At 34.2% G+C, this 25274-nt stretch overlaps 1 protein-coding gene and 1 long non-coding RNA gene across 2 annotated transcripts; one reads left to right on the forward strand and one right to left on the reverse strand.

The window, feature by feature from the left end:
• Nucleotides 1–798: 798 nt before the first annotated feature.
• Nucleotides 799–25008, reverse strand: LOC110820693 (glycoside hydrolase family 2 protein). The gene is made up of 17 exons (XM_088209001.1): nt 24742–25008; nt 23793–24032; nt 23260–23406; nt 21972–22050; nt 18692–18875; nt 12938–13003; nt 12284–12523; nt 11527–11733; nt 11124–11427; nt 10350–10509; nt 10115–10223; nt 6080–6215; nt 5906–5961; nt 5529–5828; nt 5248–5373; nt 4232–4921; nt 799–1161 (listed from the first exon to the last, which is right to left on the reverse strand). The coding sequence occupies exons 1-17, from the start codon at nt 24872–24874 to the stop codon at nt 991–993; spliced, it is 3348 nt and encodes a 1115-aa protein (XP_088065127.1). The 5' UTR covers nt 24875–25008; the 3' UTR covers nt 799–990.
• Nucleotides 2653–11988, forward strand: LOC148240329 (uncharacterized). The gene is made up of 2 exons (XR_015813835.1): nt 2653–2783; nt 11492–11988. It is a non-coding gene; the product is annotated as an uncharacterized LOC148240329 (long non-coding RNA).
• Nucleotides 25009–25274: the final 266 nt, after the last annotated feature.

The following is a 25274-nucleotide window of genomic DNA, read 5'->3' on the forward strand; positions in this document are numbered from 1 at the left end:
CTCTTACTGGAGCCACACACTGTGTCAGAGAAAGCCATTTGGATGACCGCAGCAAAAGCTTCCCCACTTTCAACGCGTAATTTGGAAAAATAAAAAAGAACATGAGAGAAGAGGGAATTGGCAATTGAAGTAAAAAACACAAATTCTTGTAACTGAGACTGAATAAAAATAAAAAAAATTCTCATTCAGATGATTATTTAATTGGGTTTGATCTACGTTTTACTTGATGAAAAATAATATATATATATATATATTTGTTATAAATTAGAGAAGCAAGCCAAAAATTAACCCTGAAAAAAAGTCATATTAACTTAAAACTGTATGGACTCATTCTGACAATTTTTTTGCATAATGGTGAACCCCAATATTTCACACTGGATTATAATAATTCCTTTGACCAAATTTGAGAGTATATTTTCATTCACCACGTCTCAAAGATTTACACTCCTCAATTGTGATTTCATTTTTTTTTAGAAAATCACTTTGAGACAAAAAGTTTAGTTTAAATTTCTTTGATACCTCATTCATGTTATATAGATTGTAAATATAGGTCATACAATAAATTACCAATTTTTTTTTTTTTTTTTTTTTTTTTTTTTTTTTATAATCTCATTTTTAAATATTGTGGATAACAGACAAAATTATTCTTTAAATTTACTTTTAAAGCCCAAAATCTACAACCTAATCTTTATGACAAATGTAGTTTCTAGGTAACAAAGCCAGGTATTCCAATGATTCAAGCTTTTATGCATCTTTCTTAGGTTCAATCCAGGAGTTTAAAAAAGTACCTATGCAAGATAGTGAAAGCAAGTAGCTCATATCCAAGATTTATGCATGAAGTAATTTCAAAATAAATAGAAATAAAACTTCTACACGTTTTCAGGGTTCATAGGCAACCTGATATAACTTCTACAAATCACGGATGATTGTTGCTGAGTTAAATACTTATCGTCCAACAAAGTATTCGGTACCATAGGCTCAAAAAGGATTTCAGTTTCGAACTTGAGATTTGAAGATATCGTAGCCCGAGTTGGAACCAGTGATCGGAGAAAACCTCATTGAGAAGGAATACGGCACGGGAGGAATCAGATACTTATCATGGACACTGGGTGTCCAGCTATCATCTCCACCCAGACCCATATGTTTGTGGTCAAGATGCACCTGCATATAACACCACCTCATGACAACGTATCACTTGCAAAATAGGGAAGAAAAATGCCACTGCAAGCAAGAAAAGTAAAATGGAAAAGAACAGGCACTGAGCACAGTCAGTGGGCTCAAACAAGGAACTCAAAAATAAGGCCTGGATACACTTTCATTTTTTGCAGAGAGTTGAACTTCATATAAGAATAACTGTGTCAATATGTGCAAAACTGCACATTCATAAATTTAAAGTTTCTAATTAATGAACCAGTTAAGAGGCAAACCAACATGAAACTTCAGTCATCAAGATTAGCTCCAAAGGTAGCACTATTCAGTTAGAGGCAAAACTGCACATCTAAGGGATTTTTCGGACATGCAAAACTGCACATTCATAAATTTAAAGTTTCTAATTAATGAACCAGTTAGAGGCAAACCCACATGAAACTTCAGTCATCAAGGTTAGCTCCAAAGGTAGCACCATTCAGCTAGGGTATGAATAAATGCAACAACCTTCCACAATGAAACAAATCTAAGGCCAGAAAGGAGATAACATCAGCTTTTTGTAATAAAAAGGCTAAAAAAAGATATTTGATCCTCAAATTTGATCCCCATTTCAAATTGGTCGTTGAACTTTATGCTGTCAAAACCATTGCATGCCTAGCAGGTAATGGTGAATAACTTGCATTTCTTCCAGAATTCTACCGTGAATGACCCGCCTATGAGGAGATTTAAAAGAACAATATTCGAATTGATTATTTTCTTAAAGATTCCTATCATATAGGATCTAATTAAGGTGCTGGGAAAATCATTCATGGTTAACTCAAGAAGAAAAGCAATATTTCCAGTAGCAAGAATAGGAAAATACCTTGTGTGCTCCAATGAGTTTTTGAGAATTATCAAGTTATAGAGGTTGTGTGGTTCTTCAGGCCTTTTTCTAACTATTTGAGGATTTCAGCTATTTGCAGGTCGGTGAAATAAGTCTGAAATCTTGATCATTACAAAAAGTTGAGAAGACAATATAACTTGTGGTAGGCATTGGGAGGTAAATGGAAGGCAATATAACTTGTGGTAGGCATTAGGAGGTAAAAATGTAGACTATCAGATCAACTGATGCTAACCAGTAGATGAGAACCAAGAAGCAAAGTGGAAGTTTAATATCTTAAAAAGAAATCCAGGAAATCCTAGTATTTGCAACAAATCTACTTAGAATGGCTAGGTTCGACTTAGGCAACCTGGGTTGGCTGGATTCAATTTGGTCAGCTTAGCTCAACTAGCTCAACAACTCAGCTCAGCACTCCTTGATCTCACTCGCAGAAGTTAACACATACATCTCAGGTGCAACTTTTTGGTAGAGTTTACGGAATAAGATTCCAATAAGAAGTAAACTGGTGGCTCCTCTTTTCAGCTATAGAGTCAAACTATGCCGAAGTGGTTGTAACAACTATAGCTGCCACTATAGGCTGGTCTTGCAGCGCATTCAAGGTTTTTTTTTTTTTTGAAATATTCCTTCAAGGGTTTATAACAATAAAAAACAATGAAGCTCCAGCAAAGGGCAAAACAGAGGTCTTTTTTCCTCCTTTTCTGGTGGCAGCAGCTCAATGGTGAAGAAAGTTGAACGATGAAGCACGGTGGCAGCTAAGGTTTGTACGACTTTTGAGTGTCCTTTTTTCTTTTAAAGCAAAGAGTTTGGTGGCAACATGGAGATAAGTTTTTTATTATGATACCATTAAATGCAGGAAAACTAATGGAGTAACTACAATTATCCTAAAATGTAGAGAAATATAAAGAACATGAGGAAGAGAAAAGAATAATAGATAGAAAGAAAAAAAAAAAGACAAAGGTGAAGACCTTAGAGGGAGAAAAGATGAATATTAGACAGAAATGAAGAAGAAAAAAATGTGGAAAAACTAGGTACAAACATGAAATAATTTCATTACAAAACTATCAATTCCAAACTTCAAACTTTCACATAGGTTCTGACCTTAGATGTGCATAACGAACACTTGATGATCTAGAACTAAAGGTTCTAAAGGTTATCATGTATGATAAGATGAAGATACGATGAAGACTCCAAGAATTGAAGTTGAAAAAGAAAACATATGGAAATGCATGTCCTTGAATGTCTAAATTGTGAACATTTTTTAATAATAAATACTTGAATCGTTATGTATCACTAAATGGTATCCTAATTTTCTTTTATTCACTACAAATCAGTCTGCTATTTGCTATCTATTTGCGCTGAATGCTGTATTTTGTTATCTAGATTTATGCTTGCTTCTGAAGAGTTGATATTAGTTTTATTACTTTTCATGTCAAATGAATCAAGTACTTGGATCCAATTTGTGGACTCTTATCAACTGAATCCCCATATAGTAACTATTAAAGATTATCGAGTCAGATACTTAGATCTGTACTCATACAGAAGACTTGTACTTGAGTTCAAGCAGCATAGAGGGAAATAAATCTAATATATTTCCAAATATTCTTAAATAATTAAATAAACTCAAATCTCTAAAAAGTGTTATTCTGTAAATAGAAGAATAAGTCAGTGGACTTTATTCTTTACTAAAAAATAAAATAAAATAAAATAAACCGAAGAATAAGAATAAATCTTTATTAAAAAAAAAAAAAAGAATAAATCTCTTAAAAGGTCTTAAAATCAGTCCTAACTTCAACTTAGATGGTTCTACATTAATCCCCCTAAAGAAACCGTGTGCTTTTGGCCAGAGGGACAGAATACACACCACCCCTCCTAAAGTTCATTAGCTGAATGAGACAGTTGCTTAACATTTCTTGCATTTGTTTCCAATGTACTTCCATTTATTAGTATGAATTGCAAAAAGCCATAAAGAATATACCATATTTCTTTGCTCTTTTTATTTTGATTGATTACACTCCATTAGTTTCTATAACCTACAGAGTCGAGAGGTAAATGAGTGGGACAAACAAAAAATATAACGTTGCAATTGCCGCACATTGTAGCATACTAGTCATTTTAATCAATGCGAAACAAGATAATCTAACAGGTCAAGAGGACCGACCATTTTTATTGTAAAGAAGAAAAAAACGAAGCAAGAAAATAAGCTACCTCAATGTTATCTCCTTTGATAAGCTCTTCGTTGTGTGTTGCTCTGTCGAGCTCTGCAGTTGTGTAGTAACTCGCACTCAATTGCATAGGAGGAGCACTCCTATAGATTGAAGCATAAACTCCGATTCCATCATTGTTTCTAAGTGTCACCCATCTAACATCTGCCCTTCCTCCACATTCCCCAGGAACAGTGTAAGGAACATGCATGTCACCCACAGTTTGCTCGTAGATGCCAACATGAGCTGCTGCTTTTCTATCCGGGTAACACTCAAATGGTCCTTTTCCATACCATGTAATCTGATCTAGTGATTTTTCAATGTGAAATTCCACTCCCACGCGGGGTAAAGGTGGAAGACCAGAGCTTGGATTTACATCACATTCCATAATAATGTCTCCAGAACCATAGATCGTGTAAACCATATCAACTTTGAATGGAACACTCGATCTTTCAGATTCAGTGAATGAACCATCTTCACCCTTTGTTACACCAAGGTAAACTACAGCTATTTTCACTAGTTCATCCTTCTTATCCTGTATGGAACAGCTCTCTGTGAGGAAAACAAGCTTGTCCATATGAGCATCTTTCCACCTAGAGTAATAACTTCTTGCACATCCCCCTTTGTCATTATCAGTTGGTGCTCGCCAGAAGCACGGTAATATGCCATTTTCCATCACAGTGACTCCTTGAACCTAAAATTCAGCACCATACCATTAGGGCTAGTAGTTGACATTTAAAAGCAAGATGCTCAGGTATAATAATAACTAATGCTCAAAAGGAGAATGAATTCAGAAAGTTACACATTTGCAAGAAAAAAAAGGAAGAAAAAGAAAAAGGAATAACGTTCAGGTATAAAGTAAAAAGCTGAAGACCTCCCCTCTTTCTGTCCTTTCTGTTTTTTGGCCAGAGAAGGGTCCAGTGTGAAGGGTCTATTAATGTATATTTTCCAAATTTAATTAGAAGTTACTTTAAAAGATTTCAACAGTTGTCCAATCAGAAAACAGAACATAAAAAGTACCTTCCAGCTTTCAAGAGCTCCTGTTTGAACATTGAACTGTATCTCCCAAAGGTTCTGCTGACTAAAAAGCTTTATTTTATCCTCATAAGTTTCACTGGAGATAGTAGTACCCTTGTCTTTTATGACCTGAAAACCATTGTCAAATGTAAAAACAGCAACTAGTACAGTTTGGGTTACTTATCTTATTTATGGTTTCACTATTAGTATAATAGAAGATATTTCAAAAAAAAATTATATTTCAGAAAAATTATTAATATAACAGAAGAGAATTGCTGAATTACATGAGGTATACGCTCTCTTTTGGCAGGCAACTGAACTTGGGTAGATGAGATGGTATGCCCATGCTCAACCCAGCTCGTGGAATGCAAAAGCTTAGAAGTTATTGTTATAAAACACTCTTCCGCAGTTGAGGAAGTCCACACAGAACACCATGGACCTGAATCCAATTCCACATCAAAACTGCCTTGCGGTTTTATCAAGGGAAGAGACAGAATTCCAGATCCAAGTTGGTATCCATCCCCATGAATAGCCCAGCTGAATTCCAGTCCTTGTGTTGTTTCAAAAAAGTTGGTGTTTGTTATCTGCAAGGAAAACTCAACAAAAGTTATTTCTAGTGAACTAACAGCAAGAAACAAAAACTGAGTATTTTACCAAGCACCTTCAATGTGCCTCCCCTTAATGAAACCTTGATTGGTTGATACACATGCTTAACTTCTGAAAGAAATAACATAGGCCATGAGGCATAGAGCAAACTAACAACCAAGAGAGAAATATCATCTTAGGGAAAACCCAACTAACATGCAAACTGTAAGTATGGTTTTCAACAAGTTACCGTGTAATGCAGGATGAGGAGTTCGGTCTGGCCACAGAAGGCCATTTAGACAGAAGTTTAAATCATTAGGAGTATCCCCAAAGTCACCTCCATATGCCCAATGTTTGCTTCCATCAGCATTATCCTTCAGCAGACCCTGTTTGCAAAGTGCAGAACGTTCAGTAGGTATCCTCTTATGAACATGATCCGTGACTACCCCCAACCCGAAGTAAAATAAAATATGGGCAATTAACAGTGTAATTTCGAAATGAAATGACGAAATAATTAACTGAAACCGTATCAATGCTTTTTCTATAGCAAGAAAATCAAAAGCAAGGCATTTCAACCTAATTTGCCATCTTTAAAATATGAAACTAGGGAATTAACCAGAGCTAAAACCTCTCAAAGAATGATTTAGTCCTTGTTTAAATCTCCAAAGATATTGTTTTCTTAATAAAGACCATCTTACAAGGTATATTATGTTTGAAACTGGTAATAAGACAAATCTTAAAATAGGACCCTTATATCATCTTAATCTAGAAGTCAAACACTTCGATATACAAAGAAAAGACCAACAAAAATGACCATTGAAAACCATAAGGCATTTGGCATGCATGTTAATAGCATGCATTCAAGGTGAAGGGACCATACTTTCAGGGGCTTATGGAGAAACTGGTTCCATATGGTAGCTTCATAAAGCCAAGTTTCAGAATGAAATAAAATTTCTGTTTAACTACCTACCATTAACTTCACAATATACTGCCATAAAATCAGAAAATATTTACTTTCCTTTTTGTATATCTTTTCATTTAGATATAAATCTCTTGATTATTTGCCTGTAGTTTTATTACCATATATAGATGCTTCTATGTATAGATAACTAGTATATAGATGTGTAAAAAACCATATGAATATGCAGAAAACATCTTCCTCTCCTCTGGTTTCACAATCAGTTATAACATGGTATCAGATCTACGCCCGTGATTCCTGTCTGTCCTGAACAAAGGACCTGGTCCAACATCTAATTGCTTCCTTGGTAACTCCCTAGGGCCTTGAGCCTTTTCTGAAATTGGTATAGACTTCGTAAGAATTTCTTTCTCCTTTAAGTTTGAATGCAGTTAGGCTTATCCTAGGTCTGTTGGTCAGTGCAGTGGTGACTTAATCAACCACATCCAGGAGCCTCAATAATCCTCTGTTAGTCTTGTCTGTAGAGGGTGTCAACTTTGTTGAAGACAAGTACGCCTTCCTGCATTGGATGACAGCTCCATCTGCGGAACAGAGTCGTGTGCAAGTAATAGTTGAATCAAACTCTCCTCTTCCTTGCATCATGCACGAAGTCTGGTCACCTCCCTGTGTCACACATCAATCCAATTGTGGACAGAGAGAGCAGACTTTGACTATTATTTGTGTGCAGAGAGAGTCAACTCTGCTCAATCCTTAGGTTTGACTCTCTGCATCATGCATCGGCAATCATAGTCACATGAAAATCTCCTTGGCGGACAAAAATAGCAGATTTGGGTGCTTGCAGACAGAGAAAGAGAGTGAGAAAGAGAGAGAAATGGTAGAAAATAAATCTGGAAAGGAAATTTTAGAGATTGGTGCTAGTAAAGAACGCCATCACCCCAATGGGAGAAAATCTAGCTTTAGAAATCTGCCCAATAAGGCTGGATTGAAACAATTACCTTGCTTGGCCATGGTTTTACTTACTATACATCCAAGCTCGGAGACTGCAAGGATATGTTAAGTAAATTTAAATCAGCTGATACTAATTGTACACTTGACCAATGGAGTATCTTGATTTATCAACTTGATGCAACCACAAGTTTCTCTTGGGTACTTACTCCTAGATACTGCCCACAAAATTTGAAGCTCTGCGTCCCAGATATACTTCCAGATTGGTAATGACGCACCAAATATATCTGTCAAACAAAGTACAAATAACCAGACTAGGTGAAATGACTATACCTCAATATTTTGTTGAACTAAGTTGTTTATGGAAAGAATAGACTATTATCAAGGAATTCAAGCAGCAAGTTCAACAAATGTGTCCAGATTTTGAAAATTAATTAAGGGAGACCACTCTTATGGTTTCCTTGTGGCCTTAACATAGAATACAACCAAATTCATGTTCAGGTTCTTCCTCAAGTCCATTGCCATCACTACGATAGATCTTCTCTTATGTTCAGCAAGAAGAAAATTGTTGAAGCGCAATGATCCATCCAATTAGTTTATTTTCTTAACCACTCTGTCTCACGTAAAGTCATCCTGATTGCAAAACAGTAACTATTCTACCATTCCTGTATTTGGACTGTACCCCTCACCCCTTTACTGCTGCTGTCCCTACAAACCAAGAAGATTTCCTTTCCACCATGAAATCCTTCTATGTACCCCCTCAAATCCTCATACCAAAACTCAAAGTATTAAACTACTAATTTAGTGAATTCAATATGCTAATCCTAAAGAACTACTAATTTCTTCAACAGAGAGATTCAGCAGGCATCATGCAAGTGGAAGTCCTCACTTGAACCTTAAACCTGCTTTTACTAAAAGTCATGTCCAAATAAAATTTTACTAGTTCATAGCACAAGCATCAACTATGCCAAAAGGATCCTTGGTAATTCCATGATTTTCTTTGGGTATCACTAGAGCAACGTTGATCACATTTTATTCTTTAAACATCGTGAGAGTACGATCCATTGCTTATGTCCATGATATAGTAATGGCAGGGGATGAAAAAAAAATGACAAAGCGAAAATGGCTTCTAGCCCAAGAATTAAAGATCAAAGATCTGGGCAAGCTACAATATTTTCTGGATATTAAAGCGGCCAAACAAAAAAATTGGTATATTTTATCTCTAAATGGAAGAAAAAAATTCTAGATCTCGTGGAAGAAACTGGCATATTGGGTTGTAAACCAATTGACTCCCATTGAAACCAATCAAAGCAGCATGGTGATGTTGTTAAACTAGTTGAAGTTGGGAGGAATCAGAGACTAGTTATAAGACCAATCTACCTAGGACATACTAGGCCTAATTTAGCCCATGTTGTAAGTATAATGAGCCAATACATGCATGAACCCTAGAACTGCACCTAATTGCACTTTATAGAATTCTCAAATGCAAATTCTACTCCAGAAAAAAACATACTGTTTTTTCAAGCACAATCACTTCAAGATAGAAGCTTTCACTAACGCAAATTGGGCTAGATCTCTTGATAACCTACATCAGGTTATTGTATATTTATGAGAGGTAACTTTGTTACTTGGAAGAATAAAAAATAGTGAATGGTTACTACGTCTAGTGCAGAAGCTGAATACAGATCAGCAGCACAAGGTGTGTGTTAGCTACTCTGGTTGCAGAAATTACTACATGAACTAACAATGTCCCATAAAATGTCTAGCACTATGTTGTAAAAGTAAGTCTGCAATAAGTATAGTAATAGGCTTATTCAACCTAACATAACAAAATACATTGAGATCGACAAATATTTCGTCAAAAAAAACACGAGTTGTATCTTAAACATATACATGTTAGTTATAGATACCAACAAACAGATGTCTTCAGCAAAGGTCTTCGAAATATACAATTTCATGGACTAGTTTGTTAGGACATTTGAGACATCTACGAACCATCTTGAGGAGTTGTAATGACTATCTACTATTAAATTCACCATATACTATGATGAGACCAGAATATTTTGCCATAAAACTAGAAAATCTTTACTTTCTTTTTGTATACCTTTTACATTGAGATGTAAACCTTTTGATTATTGCCTTTATTTTTATTACCATATGCATACATGTATAAGTAACTAGTATACAAATATATGTACATAAAGAACCATATGAATAAAGAAAGCATCTTCCTCTCCTCCGCTTTCACTATCAGTTCCAACACTTTCCTTATGTGGTAAATATATGGCACCCTTGATACAAGTTGCCTTATTGAAAATCTTTAAAGAGTAAAAATTAAATTTTTAGAACTTCAAGTCAGTACCGGATGCAAGATGTTCAACTCCAAACATCAATTACTCTCAGTATTGAAAGAAAATTCTATACCTGATCAACCCAATCCCAAATAAAACCTCCTTGGAGACCAAAAGTGCTATCAATTGCTTCCCAATACTCAAATATATTCCCACTGCTATTCCCCATTGCGTGTGAATACCTGTCATTTTTTAGACACAAGCACTATTATGAAAATAAAGCAGCAATTCTGCCAGTAGAACCAGAAAAAGAAGAGTAATACTTGAGAAAAAGAAAAGCATATTTTTAAGTGAGAAAAAGTACATACTCGCACAATATTAAAGGACGTGCTTCATTTGGGTCATTTGCAATCTTAACAATGTCCCAAACACGCATGTACATTGGGCAAACAATATCAGTAGATTGGGTCCTAGATCCCCCTCCTTCATAGTGTACTAGTCGCGAAGGATCCTTTCCTCGAATCCAACCTGAATAGAGTTCTTAGAATTTATAGCTGAAATAAAAACAGAAGAGATAGTAACAGAGACAATGCAGACAAGAGAGAATGTATGTTTCAAAGCAACAACAACACTCCAAATATTCTAAACTTATCCCAGGTAATTTGACTTAATGCAAACACATAGTATTTGTCTAGCAATTTATCTCTAAATATATTGGAGATGATGAATTTGGATTGTGAAACCATATTATAGCAGCCACCAATCTAATCCTCACACATCATTTTCATAACCGAAATATCAGTTGGAGAATATACAAGTATAGGCTTGACGTTTTCTGCAAAAGCCAAATCATTTGCAACAAAGCAAATATTCAGAAATCAGGGAAAAAAAAGTTTAGACTTCAGAGAACATCTCCTAATAACAGTCAACTTCAATTGACAGTATGTTTTATTTTAGCATGGGTAGTTAAAATGAAAACAGCAAACAGCATTAGAATGGTTAAATATGTAATCTAGGAGAAAGTTCTCAGTAAACGCCTAACACATTCTCTTATATCTTATTTAACCTTCTAGAAGCCATTTCTTTGAATAAAGTTACTTAAACAACTCAACCCACTGATAACAGAATGACAGAAAATATACCAGCCATGGCAGAATGGGTAGGACCATAGCTGGACTCATTTCCTAAGGACCAACAAATTATGCACGTATGATTTTTGTCTCTTTCCACCATCCCTACCACACGATCCAGCATTGCAGCAGCCCAGCTTGGTTCTTTAGTAGGATGCTTCAGATGTCCAGAAAGATCAAAACCATGTGTCTCAATGTTGGCTTCATCAATCATGTACATGCCAAACAAATCACACAGTTCATACCAGCGTGGATGTTGGGGATAATGGCTGTTTCTTACTGCATTTATATTGTTTTGTTTCATAATAACAAGATCCTGTAATCAAAAGAATATATTTAATAGAAAAATAACTTTTGCCAAATGCCAACTTGATTTGCAGAGAAAAAAGCAATGAAGATAAAGAAAGGGCGTCACCTTAACCAGGCAAGATTCTATATTAGTTTTCCCCAATCGTGGATGATGCTCATGCCTGTTCACACCTCTTATTATAACTGGCTGGCCATTAACAAGAAGCTGTTTGGTTGCTTTTGATACTTGACGGATGCCAGCAAGGCATGATTCACAGTCAACTATGTGCCCAGATGCATCTTTCAGGATAATAACGAGAACATAAAGATTGGGCTAACCACAGAATGAGAAAAATAAATAAGTTACATCACCAAGATTAGGACAACAATGTTACTTACAACAATAAAAACCAAACAACTAAGAACTTGATTTTTACCAAAACTATTTTCAGGAAGTTAAATTACAAGGCAGCCTATTCACATATAGTGTTAGAATCTTATACATGTGCCAGAGATCAAGAGTTTGAATCTTAACTGTCCTATTGCTATTAACTTAAATTTCAATACAAGATATGATGGGTCTATATTTTGTCTATGCTTTCAGCTTAATAAGCTTGTGCATGAGTAAAATAAAAATAACATAACTAGATTATTTCTTATCAATATAAATTTTTTACATAACTGGTAACTCAACTTATATCATATACAAATATGTAAGAGTGCATAGACATGTGCAGGCTTTAGTTGGAGATTAGTTTTGGGTTTTGAAGGACAGAATCACTATTTCAGAAGTAAATAGAACTCATACTGCCTCTTTGTTGGGCCAAGTAAAACAAATGACAAACAGAACTAAAAAAAATCAGTTGATAAGATAGGTTCCTCACCTGCTCTGCAGACCAAAGCCTGGGTGTTTCCAGTTTCCCTGAAAGCACATAACCATGAAATCCTAGAAGTCTTGTAGGGGATGGATTGAGCCTTATATTAGCAGCCTTAGATGAAAGAAGATCCATATATCCCTCCTGATCATACCAGCTGGCAGTGTCATAGATTTCAGCTTCTATGATGAAATTGTCGAGAACACGATCTTTGGAAATTTCCTTAGAATTATCTATTTTCACTTCAACCTGAATAACAATTCAGAAACAGAAAGAACAGAAAACCTCGAATTTAGCATTGCATTGCAAGTAATGCTGACAAATCAAAGGTCTCTCTATCATTAAGGTCAGGGAAAACATCAAACTTCATATAAAGCTAAGAGTCTTGATGCATTAGAAAGAAGACACAAGACTTTGGAACTTGCTCAAGGATTTCACCCACGGAACTCCTGCACCTAAGGAGAAAAACACACATACCAAATCCTTTATCATCTTTCTTCTCAAACATAGGATTTCCCCTCAAGGGAATCCTAATTAACCTACAAAATAAATTCTTGAAACAAATGCTAAATGCTGCAACGAGATTCACAAAGTATGTCAAAAAGTTTTCTCCTACCAAAAGCAGTGCCTAAAAATATATATGATGAATTAAGAAATGCCAACCTGTATGTCAGCAGAAGAATAGTCCTCCGCCAGTTTTGATGTAAAAAAGTAGTCTGCAACAAATACCTGCAAGACAGCCACATCCGGCATGCAATTTTTGTTCAATGATTTAGTTACTTTATGCCAGAAAAGCAATTACAGGACAACAAAACAAAAAAATAAACAAATATATCAAGGATGAGTTCCATATGAAGTGTGAGTCATTTCATATCAGGACAACAAATATTCTTTTAAAAAAAGATGAGAAATATTACTTGACCGAGGAGAAAAAGTACAAAGGCAAAGGACAAAAATCTTATGTTTTCTGGTGATGGGGCTTCCTATTCTTTCAGTTGAGGAGTTTGGGGATTTTATCGACATATTAACTAACTTGTAAATATTTTTTTGTACATTGGCGGCAACCCCTAGTACTGGTGAACTAATGATACACTATATTTTATTTCCAAAAAAAAAGCTTCTATACCCTGGCAACATGTCAAGAATTAATCAACCTAGATGAAGTTCAGATAAAGAAACAAACATTTGTTGGCAAAGAAGCACAGCAATACTAAGGGTAATATTTGAAGGTTTTTGAATATTATGGTGGAGGAGAGAAGAAGGTGACCATAATCCAAGAGGCAGCAGATGAAAAGGGTGACTGAGGCTGTCATGAATTCCATCATTGAAGATGATACAATTCAAAGGCGAAACCAAAGTGTCCAATCCTCGGAGGAAGGCTGAAGCTCCAAAAGATCCTGGAGTCAACGAATAGTAGTGGTGTAGGTGATTTAGTTATTGTTTTAAGATTTATAGATATATATGTACAGTCTGATTTATACAAACCATGTTTATATTTATCTAAATAGGTATATGAATAATCTCATTTGTATAAGCATATTTATAATCACCTAACCTACATAACCATTTCAAACCAATTATTGTTAGGACTTGAAGAGAAGTCTACGATGCAGAGTCTTCAGTTGTTAATAGAGTTGCCTAATGCAAGAAAACTCTAAGGTCTCTAAAATTTTGTGAGTTGTGTTTTTTTCCTTTGGAGACCATTGTAGGAAGGTTAAGCCTTGTATGTGATACTTTTGTAAAGAAATGAATGGATTCATGCCATAATGTGTTTATATCCTAGTTTGTAAACACTTTGTAAGTGGTGTTTCTTTGTCTGTCTAGTCATTATATTAATTGTTGGTTTTGCCTTTTGTCATATTTTTGTCTTACTTGATAGTATATTTGTTTAGTTACATTCCAAATCACAATCTAGATTTTGTGGTGTGGCATTAGGAGTAGTAGATAGTCACTGAATATTACTATAAATCAAATAAAAATAAATAAAACTTCTTTCATTACTACTAAGAAAGGGTACAATATTATGTTTAAAAACTTTAAAATTAAATTGTTCGACATCTAAACTTCTAAATAAAGACGAAAAACAAACTTTTAACAATTCTAACAATTGATGTCCTAGCCGACGATGATGGAGCCAAACTTTCTCCTTATTAGATGAAAAGAGTCAAAAACAAAAGACTGAGGAAACTTTATCTTGAGAATGCTTGATTGGCCCAGCGTGTCAAGGTAGTAAAACTCATCTATTCTCTAGCACGTCAAATCACCTTTCCCGAATCCTTATCCTAAAATACACAATGGCCACCATGAAAAACAACATTGCAACATAAGTCTTGAGTGAGTTTTTGAGTGGAGATAAGATTTGTGGACAACTTATGAACATACAAGGCTTTTTTCTAACTTAGAAATGAGTGACTTGGACATCTTTTCTTGCTAAAGTGGTCAATGAGCTATCAACTATAGCAATTTTCTTGTTACTTGGGCATGGGAAATAGGTGAAGTTATTGGATCAATAGATCATGTAGTCAGTAGCTCCTGAGTTCACGATTTAGGAGTTAGCGATGGCTGAACTAGAGACATTTAAACCAATGGGAAATGAAAACATACCTAAATATGCCAATGAGCATGTACTTGAAGGCTTGTCCAGACAGCTGATAAAGGATCTCACCCTCTCAATTTCTTCATTGTTCAATCCTCCTGTTACCTCTGGTTTTAGGTCATCTGGTCATATCACAGTAATATGGTCTGCCTATTGTTTCTTTGATGTTCTCCCTTCTGCCCTATTTCCAACTTGGAGGTTTTTCATGTAACTTTCAACATCATTCCTGAGTGTGGCACGCTTTCTTGCAATAGGTACACCACAGATTGCCACGATTATGAGTTTTGCTTAACCAAGTTTTCTATTGTGTAATAAACCCTTTATTCTACTTACCATACAAATACGCTATCCAACACTCGCTCTTAAATTGGTGAATAGATATTATCTATCGCAATTTGCCAATAATAGTCTGAAACCTAGTATCACATAACGCGTTAGTCAATACATCTGCAAATTGCAAAGTAGCAAACATGTACAATGTGTATATCAATTTGCGATCCAGCTTTTCCTTAAAAAACTATCAATCAACTTCAATATGTTTCATCTTGTCTTCTCTCTTCATTTTAAGAAAAATATATTTCTTCATATCATGTTGTATAGGGTTGTTGAGAATGCTAATTGTTAATGTATTATCATAATAGAGTCTCATAGGTCCATCCACTAGATCTTCAAGTCTTTCAAAATTACCATAAGAGTTCACACACCCCTTTGGATCATAGCTCTAAACTCTGACTTTTTTACTACTCCAAGTCATTAGGTTTCCTCTAAGAAATATGTAAACCTTCTATCAACTAATGAATCTGCATATTCAGCATCAGTATATGCTTCAAAGAGTAGCTTATTATTTTTCTTGAACATAATTTCCTTTCTTGGAGTACCCTTCCAGTAGTGGAGTATGCTATAGGTAGCTTGCAAATTCACTTCTCTAAACTTGTAAATGAATTTATTTACTACACTCACTGCATAAACATGTTTGGCCTTGCATTTGACAAGTATATCAACTTTCTTACTAGTTACATACCAGGCCAGACATTGTACAACTTTGCTCCCTTTTGCCGACGTTAAGGTTAAGTAAAAGGGCACAATGTACGGGATTTGATTCGGGGGCTTTTTATTCTCATTCAACTTTTCTCCCATTTGACAGAACCTCGTATTTCTTATAGAGAATCTCTTAATTGTTTCAGAACAACTAAAAAAAGATTCTTTAACCATAAAGAATTCAATTCAAATTTGATTCCAATATTGAATAGATCGGCAGATAAATTACAAATCGTAGTATACTACACCCTCTAATTCTCTAAAGGGTTTATCTAAAAGATTCGTAATATAGGTAGGAAAATTTCAAATACATACGATGTTAGAATAGAAAGTCAATTCATGCACAAACATAAAAATGTGCACCTACAAGTAGCCTATAGAATACTTCATTATTTGAAAAATACTCTACAAAAAGGAATTATTTTCAAAAGAAACAATAATCTGCTTCTTGAAGCATACACTAACAAGGACTATGTTGAATCATCAGCTGACAGGAGATCTATCTTTGGGTATTGTACATTTCTTGGAGATAATCTAGTAACTTTGAAAAATAAGAAACAAAATGTAATAATTCAATCTAATACAAAATCAAAGTTTAGGGCTACGGCCCCGGGCATGTGTGAACTTTTGTAGTTGAAGATGATTTTAAAAGATTCAATAGGATGGACCTATGAGACTCTAATGTGATAATACCTTAGCGACAAGCATTGATTACAATATGACATAACTAAGTCCATTGAAGTAGACAGGCACATTAAACAGAAGGTGGATAGTGGGAAAATTTGTACTCTATACGTGCCAACCACTTCACAACTTGTCAATATTTTGACTAAACGATTAAGTTATTATGTATTTCATACGATTATTGTCAAGCTAGAAATGGATAATATCCATTCACTAGCTTAAAGACTTCATTAGAGTAAAGGGTATGTTACTAATATACCCCAGATCTTTGTAATCTTTATAATTATTATACCTTGTATCTTTGTAATCTTTGTAAATAATAATGTTTCATTTTATTGTTGCTATTTACTTGTATACCCAACAATTATTTTTCCACATAAAGCACTCAGATTCAAGGAGAGTCACATCTATCTTAGCATATGTTAGTGACATAATTGAGAAAGAAATTATGAAAAAGAGAATAAAGTATAGAAAGATATCAAGTTAGAGAATTCAAGACAAAAGAACTTGGGAGACAGCAGCATTTTCTAGGAACAAAAGTAGCTTAGTTGGGGAAGACATGTTTATTTAAGAGCAAAAGTATGTCCCGATCTCCTAAGCAAGATAGGGAAATTAGCACGTTTTATACACCAGTTGAGCAAAATCATAAACTCATAGAGGCAAATGAATATCTTGTAAAGAAAGAGAGATGTATATGCGACCGGTAGGAAAACTTATTTATCTTGTTCATGCAAGGCCAGGTGTTGCATATGTTCCGAGCATGGTATCAAAATTCCAGAGTAGCACAAGAAGAGGGAAGAAATAATTTAGTGGGAAAAATAAACTAGTAGGAAATCCTTGCTGGTTTACTACTGCCACACTGTCGACCTACCTCCACCAGAATATTTTGTCACATCCATTCCCTCCTTGTGTATCCATTGAGAGTTGGAAAGACTTAGATTTTCAGGAATTCAAATAATTTTAACTCCCCCATCCTCCCTTTCATCTTGAGTCACACTATTCTTCTCTACAGTAGAAATAGATTCTCAACTGAGTATAATCATCTCCCTCCATGATTTGTGATTTCAGAGATATACCTAAACTAAGAAAACACCATAATCCAATGGTCCTGTAACAACAGCCATGATCACATATGCTGGTCATAATCCGTTAGAAATTATTTTTAGCTTATAATACTAGCCTCTTCTATTTAATAGCAACTTGGCCACATCCTTCTTTTTTATCAAACAAGAGGACGATCCAAAAGAAAAGGAAATATGGAAAAAGCTATACTAATACAATAGAGACGCCTATTTGATTGGTAATTCATCCAAAGCTCCACCATCATAAATCATCATAACTTGGGCACACCTTATGTTCATATTATTTAACTCTATCCACTAATTGGATTGGTTATAATGCATTGTGCACATTCCATCAATGGGGAAGTCACCCTCTACTTTACCAAACAACAGATGGTAAAGAGGTCTGACTCTTGCATCTTTCTAATCCTGTCCTACAAGACTCTACCAATGATACTTAATCCAACTTCTTAAGCAACTTCTTCTTTTTATAGTTGTTGATGAACTTCTTTTTATTTTTAGTAACTGATTTAAAGGAAATCAAGACAAGTTGAACCTAAACCTCCATTGTAGAAAGCCCAGGAAACAACCATTGAGACAAAATGCCCTACTCATTACTCATCACACTTTCAAGAATTTTTCCTCGATAATTAGAAGAGGCCACGAAACAAATTCATTTTCTCTTAACATGCTTAACTATAAGACACTGTATAAACCTGAATATTTGCAATTGCACCAGATCCATAAATCTTAAGAATTTCCTAGCTATGATTAACAGTTCCAAGCATAGCTCATTAATCAATTGTAATGGTTAAAATATAACCAGTAAAGTTCGCCCTTTCCAATTGTTAAGCTGTTAGATACATCCAAACACATTATCATGTTTTAAACCTTAAGATCCTCAACCCTCATTATTTACTCTTCTATTGGCCATCATTGAGCATTACCTTATTAGTTTAACTTTTGAAAAATTGATCACCCAACTAATTGTCTAACAATAACAAAAGAAGAATCACATGCTGCCAAAACTAAACATACCTGTGGCTTTGCTAAAAGAAGCACATCCCGATGAATACCAGACAACCACCAATGATCTTGATCTTCAAGGTAAGTCCCATCACTCCATCTATAAACTTGAACAGCAAGAACATTCTTCTTGCCCGAATCACATTGATAACAATAATCAGAAATTTCAAACTCAGCAGGTAGTCTACTATCTTGACTGACCTAACACAGTTAAAGAAAAAAGAAAGTTTTGTTAATTTAATTGAAAGAGAATTAATATCAAATCATACACTACTTACTACTATGGTATTTTCATAGTCATTTTCATATAATCATTTCCAATAGTTTCCTAAACCAAAGCATTTCATCCCTAGAAATACCAAAAATACTGGGAGTCTTCTAGAGGTCTTTCACCGCACGGCTGATCCAGCCAAAAGCTCCAGGCCTAACCATTGCAAAGCCTAAACAACAATAGATTGAACAAGGAGCTCCAGTTCTTACTAATCCACTTCCAAAAGGCTAGTACCATAACTGCGACTAATTCTAGCTGTCTTCCAGTGTCATCCTATCCAGGCTAGAGATGGCACCTAGATGGGTTTGGGACAGGCTTTAAGAAACTCGAACCTGACTTGATTATAAATCTAATAAATCCAAGCTTGTTCATCAAAACAATATCATTATCAACCTGATTGGTATTTGGTGAAACCTGAACTAACCCACTCTTTCTCCTCTTTTTCTCTCTGTTATGCCCATGATCTCCCTTAAAATTCAAAAATAAACTCAAAAATTTAATTAAATTGAAATAAACCATAAAGACACCCCAGATTTGTTCCTCAAAGTTTTGCCAATCTCCTCCTATATAGACAAACTCCAACCTCCAATCACTTATGTCTCACTTCTCCACTAGCACTGCTGTGTTCTCTAGTCAAACACACTCCTGAAGTCAGTAAGACAACTTCAGCTCTTCTGCTTTGTCGATCATAATTGGGTGTTCATTCTTTGTAATCTAGAAAACCAAGACTTACAAAACTTTTGATCTTAGGAGACAAGTGGATTGCAAATGGGTGTCCAAAATGAAAAACAAAATTGATGCAATAATTCAGAAATTTAGGGTCCGCTGAAAGGTTTAATTAAACCTATGGGGTCAGCTACCAAGAAACGTATACTCCAATTGCAAAAATGAACACAAATTATGATCCTCTTTTCAGCAAAGAAAACAGCTCGTGTCAAGAATGTCTTTTTGCACGGGATTTAGAAGATGTTTACAATAAAATCCCCCCATGTGTTGACACTGAGGAAATTGCATAAACATTTATCACTTAAAGAAGACACTCGATCAATTGAAGCAATTTCAGCAAGCACGGTTTGCCAGATCTACTAGTGCTATGAACTCTTTTGGCTAGCATCACAGTACATTGAATTTTTTGATACCATGTGGAACAATAGACAAAAGTTCTCTATTTTGTGATATGATGGAGATATATAGCTTCTTTCCTCCTCTATTTCTTTCTCTCTCTCCTCGATGGTGATGGAAAAACCCTCACTTCTTTCCTTCTCTATTTCTTTCCTTTTGCCTATTTTTACTTGATCTCTTTCCTGTATTACCCACCATTGTCCTCCTTTTTCTCTCTCAACAATTTAGTAAACACCCATCATCATTGGCATAACATGATATATACTGCAAAACAATCTAATCCTAAATAAATGTAAGACTTCTTTAAAAGATTTGTTATGATTTTTCTATTTAGGATATGGTAGGAGATTTGTATTTAATTATTTAAGAACTTTTAGAAATTTTGGATTTGTTCTTCTATTAGTTTCTTCAAATTTTAGTCAAGGTTAGAACCTATATACAGTTCTAATAAAAAATTTATGCTCAGCTTGGAATTGATTATTTCTAGTAAATTTATTTAACGTATCTCTTTAGTACTTTCCTTGTCCCTTTTGTTCTTAATGTTTGCCTAATATTCTTTTTTCTTTCTCAAATGTTTTCCGTTTTATCCCTTTTTTTTCTCTATATATCTATTCTTCTATTGTCTTTCTTGAATTTTCTATTATTTCTCTACATTGTAAGATAATTATGGTTCTACCATTAGGCATTCTATATCAATATTTCCTTTATAGAATAGGAAGTATTCTTCAAAAAGAAAATTATATAATAACATAGGCAGAGAATATATCCTCCTAGTATCTTTTGAGAGAAAACTAAACATGCCAAAAAGTAACAAGCAAACCCACTGAGGCTCAAGAATTATTACATCCAAGTTTCTGTGAAGCATAAAGATAGCAATATTGTAAAGCTTCCCACGGGCATTTATTTAGTATATGGGTGGCACCCCCTTGGTGCCATTGATTTAATACAACTGGTATACTTTTTATTTCCAAAAAAAATTCCCATGGACTTTGGCCCATAGGGTGGCTAAGAATGAAATCATGTCCAACAAATCTTGGCTCAACAAAGAATAGTAAAAAAATCCTATAATTCCATTCAATTCATAGAACAAAGATGAGGATTAGTGGATCAAGTGCCAAGCACGGATACATATTTCATACTGATACAAGGATTTAGTCATGTTGACTTGTATGGCACGATAAGTAATCATTCCATGCAACATAGTTAATGTCTGATGGCTCCTCAGTTTTGCAACAAAGCTCTGAAGTTCTTGAAACTGAAACAGGCAATTGAGAGCTTCGCTTGTTCAAAGCTTTGGGCTTGGCACCAAGTTCAACTGAGATTAATTGGCAGAAAAATCTTGCCCTTACTCTATTATCGAACTTTTGCCTCATCTGGAAAGAAAGAATAGGAAGCCTTGTAATGGAATCTATTCCTCCTTTCCAATGATTGGATACCATTAGTTTCAGATCCCCTTTTTTCAAGGGTCATCCACTCTTTTCAGAGACTAATTTGTAAATCAATTCTTTTGTAAATGAGCATCAACCCCTTGGTGCCTTGTTAGTTTTTGCATTTGTTTCTCTTTGCAAAAAAATAAATAACAGTTTAATGAAAAAGATCTTGATAAAGATTCACATCTCACTGATGATGATGGCCCCTAGTGTTCATCGCTCCTTTGTTGCATTCACTAAAGATATGAACAAAACAAAGTTTCTACCTTTCTCCCTCTCTTTTGCCATCTCTCATTAAAAAATTAAGTGCATTCAAGATAAGTTCACCATAGTCAACCTTACTACTTTTACAAATTTTCCAGACCTAAAAGTGAAAACAATGCTTTTAAAATATCAAATTTTGGATGTGTTATTAGAATAAACACATCAATGAAAGAAATAAAGCATCTCATAAGGAAACCTTAATTACCTATATCCCACAAGCACTCCATTTATCCAAGCACAGAATGCAGAATCAACAGCTTCAAAATGCAATAGAATCCTTCTACCTGCAAGAAATCAACGGAAAACAAACAGAATAGCACCCCAAGTCTTTTGTAACAATAATGAAGAGATATCTTTCAAACAGCAATGTGGCTTAGCCAACAAAGAGCCAAGAAAGTCAATCTATCACGAAAAGGCTCAGGGATAAAGTAACAATCCTTGAAGATTCAATCATTATGTCCAACCATAAAACCCAAAACCCAGCAAGCACATCTAAACTAAAGCTATATAATAATCACATGCCAAACACTAGGGAGACTTTTACGATAATTTTTTAGAAACAAAAAGATATTTTAACAATATGCCCTACAATATAATAAAAATGCAAATGATTGGTATATAGAGACTAGCCATTATGTGCAAAAGACATTACATAATTACAATGTACTCAATCCTAAAAATATAAACTATCAAATGAAGGTGAGAAAGAATACAAGATTAGTTGTTCCTTAATAAGATTCTGCACCATTAATTGGGTTCTTTCACAAGGGGTAAACATTCCAAAAAGTGACACTGCACCTATCCCCTTTATTTATAAATATACACATTTTCCTTTACTTTTATAGGAAACTTTAAAGTTGCCCCCCTCAATTAATCAAGTTGTCAAGTTGACTTCTTGCCAACTCTACTATTAATTTAGGAACCCCTTTTAGAAGCATCAAATAAATCCATTTTAATTCCCCTATTTTAATTCTATACTTATTAGAATCCAAAAGAACATGTAATTTTCTCTTATTTTGTATTAGTTATTTTATAATAGAACATTTCAAAAGATCATGACTGAATATCTTTTACTTTATTACTATCAAATTAACTATTACATGCTTGGTAAAAATGTAAACTTTTATTTCATCTGTATCCTCTATCCATAGAAATATATTTTATATGAAAATGGAATAATTTAGTAAAAGAATACATATTATAACTTTAATTTATGCAGTTAAGCAATTTCATAATTTGTTAAGCTTTAAATTATTCATTTAATAAGGGGGAAAAATATATACGTCTGAAATTGAGGGGATATGATAGCCTAAACTCGAGGCTGGATACTGTAATGCACCCCAAAAATGAATTAAAAAAGTACATGAAAGAACTAACAAACATTGGAGACAAAATAGTCTGTTAACTTTTTTATAATTCTTGAAAAAAGTTATTACTTAACAAGAACAAACAACAGTCTCTCAAAACTATCATCACATTCAAACATGACATACCCTGCCACTCCTGAGGAATTTGGAAATATGTCCTGTAACAGCCTGTGGGATTATCTTCTGGAACATGAGGAGGATCAAGCGTAAAAGGATATATCAAATTGGTATAAATAGGTCGATCAAATCCATGCATCTGCCAATTGGAAGGCACTACCCCATCCAGAAAGCAAGAAAAAAAAAATTAAAAAGATTATGAAACTCAACCTTGTAAGATAATTTAAAATTAAACAAGAAAACCAGAGTATTACCAGAGTATTTAGAAACATGCTAACTTATTACAAATAACTGTTAAGTTAAATGTATCTAGAGCAACATAAAATTCACCGAGTAATAAACTTCCCTAGCACTCTTCAATAGTTTTATTGCGAACCAAGCAGAAAAATGTACTAAACTAAAAAACTGCAACACGATATCATATCATTCTTCAAACAAATGATTCAATAATTTAAAATGTGAATAAATACGACAATATTTGTGTTAGGAGAAATGCAAAATTTAAAGCTAGAGTAATATGGATGAAAGATATATCAGCTTACCAGGCAAAGTTTGCCAATCAGAATCCTCAAATGAACAATCATAAAAATTTACAGGAACACTTGTAGGGTTTGGAGCCAGAAAAAACTTCCAATAACCAGACAAAGATTTAATGAAAGGCAAGCCCTTGACCCAGAAGGCAGCGCTATCAAGAGCTCCAGAAACAGCATCGTCGTTCCAAACAGCAGAGTTAGAAACAGAGAGGTCAGCTTTATTACGCTCGTACCAGTATCTAAGAGATCCTATCCATATCCCCCGCCACAGAATGTCAATTTTACAACACAAAAACATAATATCAATCATATTTGATTTATATCCATGCATCAATCAAAACATTGTGTAAGTACCTCAAACCCCTAAAAAACACCAGAATAAAACAACTAGAAGCCATGTGGAAAAACAGAAGTATTATTCTATTTAACAACAAGATTCCAACCCAATATGATAAAATAAAGGAAACATGTATTGAGAAAATTGATTGGCAGCCCAGGCAGGAATGAAACTCAAATCAAAACTACGACAAAATCATGCATTCAAACTCAAAGTGAAGATAGTATCTAAAATTAATAAGCAACTAAAATCAAAGAAAAACAAACCAAATAGAATCCCAAAAAAAAAAAAAAAGGAATACTGATTGAAGTCCGAAAACTGATGATGAAAATCGTTCATGTCCCTAAACTATCACATAGCTAACTCTAATCACAATGCATCCTTACGTTAGAAACTAATTGAAACTCATTTTATTAGGGACAAAAAACATTTGCAAAAATCTAAGCGAACTAATAAAAAACGAAAAGGAAAAAATTAAACATTAAATAATAAGCAATTCAAATACCGAAAAGAATAGATGAGAGCTTTCAGCAAAAGAGGGAAATAGAAATGAGAGAATTTCCGCACAATTAATAACTTTGAAAAGGAAGAAGCATGTACAAGCATGAAACTCGATTTCACCTTCAATTGATTCATGGCAATGCAGAGTGACATGAGCATCTCTTTTTCTCCACTTAATAAAACTCTGATCTTCCCATATCTTATGCCCGTTCTCCGACGACGGAAAAACAAGTTGCGAAACCAAAGAAGCCATCTTCTAGTTCCCAATTAGCTCACCGATCACCGATCAAAGGTTATAAACCAGAGAAAGACAGCCGGTAGCGGAGTGGCGAAACTGACAAGAACGAAGAGCTGGTTACGAATCTTTTTTTTTATTTCATCTAAAAGATAATTATCTATTCAAAATTTAAAAATATAAACATAATTTCTAAAAATGTTAAAATAAAACTAATACGACAATAAAAATAATAATTACTTATTTATTTAATATGATAATATATAAATAAGATAATATATAATAGTTGTTTGTTTATTTAATATGATAATATTTAAAATTTAAAAATATAAACATAATTTTTAAAAATGTTAAAATAAAATTAATACAATGATAAAAATAATAATTACTTATTTATTTAATATGATAATATATAAAT

Source organism: Carica papaya, chromosome 8, assembly GCF_054855325.1.
Source record: "Carica papaya isolate Zhongbai chromosome 8, ASM5485532v1, whole genome shotgun sequence".
NCBI lineage: Eukaryota > Viridiplantae > Streptophyta > Magnoliopsida > Brassicales > Caricaceae > Carica > Carica papaya.

Bases quoted from the DNA above. Each gene is read 5' to 3' on its own strand.
- LOC110820693 (XM_088209001.1), bottom strand. From the start codon at position 24,874: ATGGCTTCTTTGGTTTCGCAACTTGTTTTTCCGTCGTCGGAGAACGGG. The intron at 24,033-24,741 runs GTGAAATCGAGT...GGATATGGATAG, and splicing joins TTGCCATGAATCAATTGAAG to GATCTCTTAGATACTGGTAC. The intron at 5,374-5,528 runs GTAATTCAGCAA...AATGGTTTTCAG, and splicing joins AAAGAGAGCGTATACCTCAT to GTCATAAAAGACAAGGGTAC.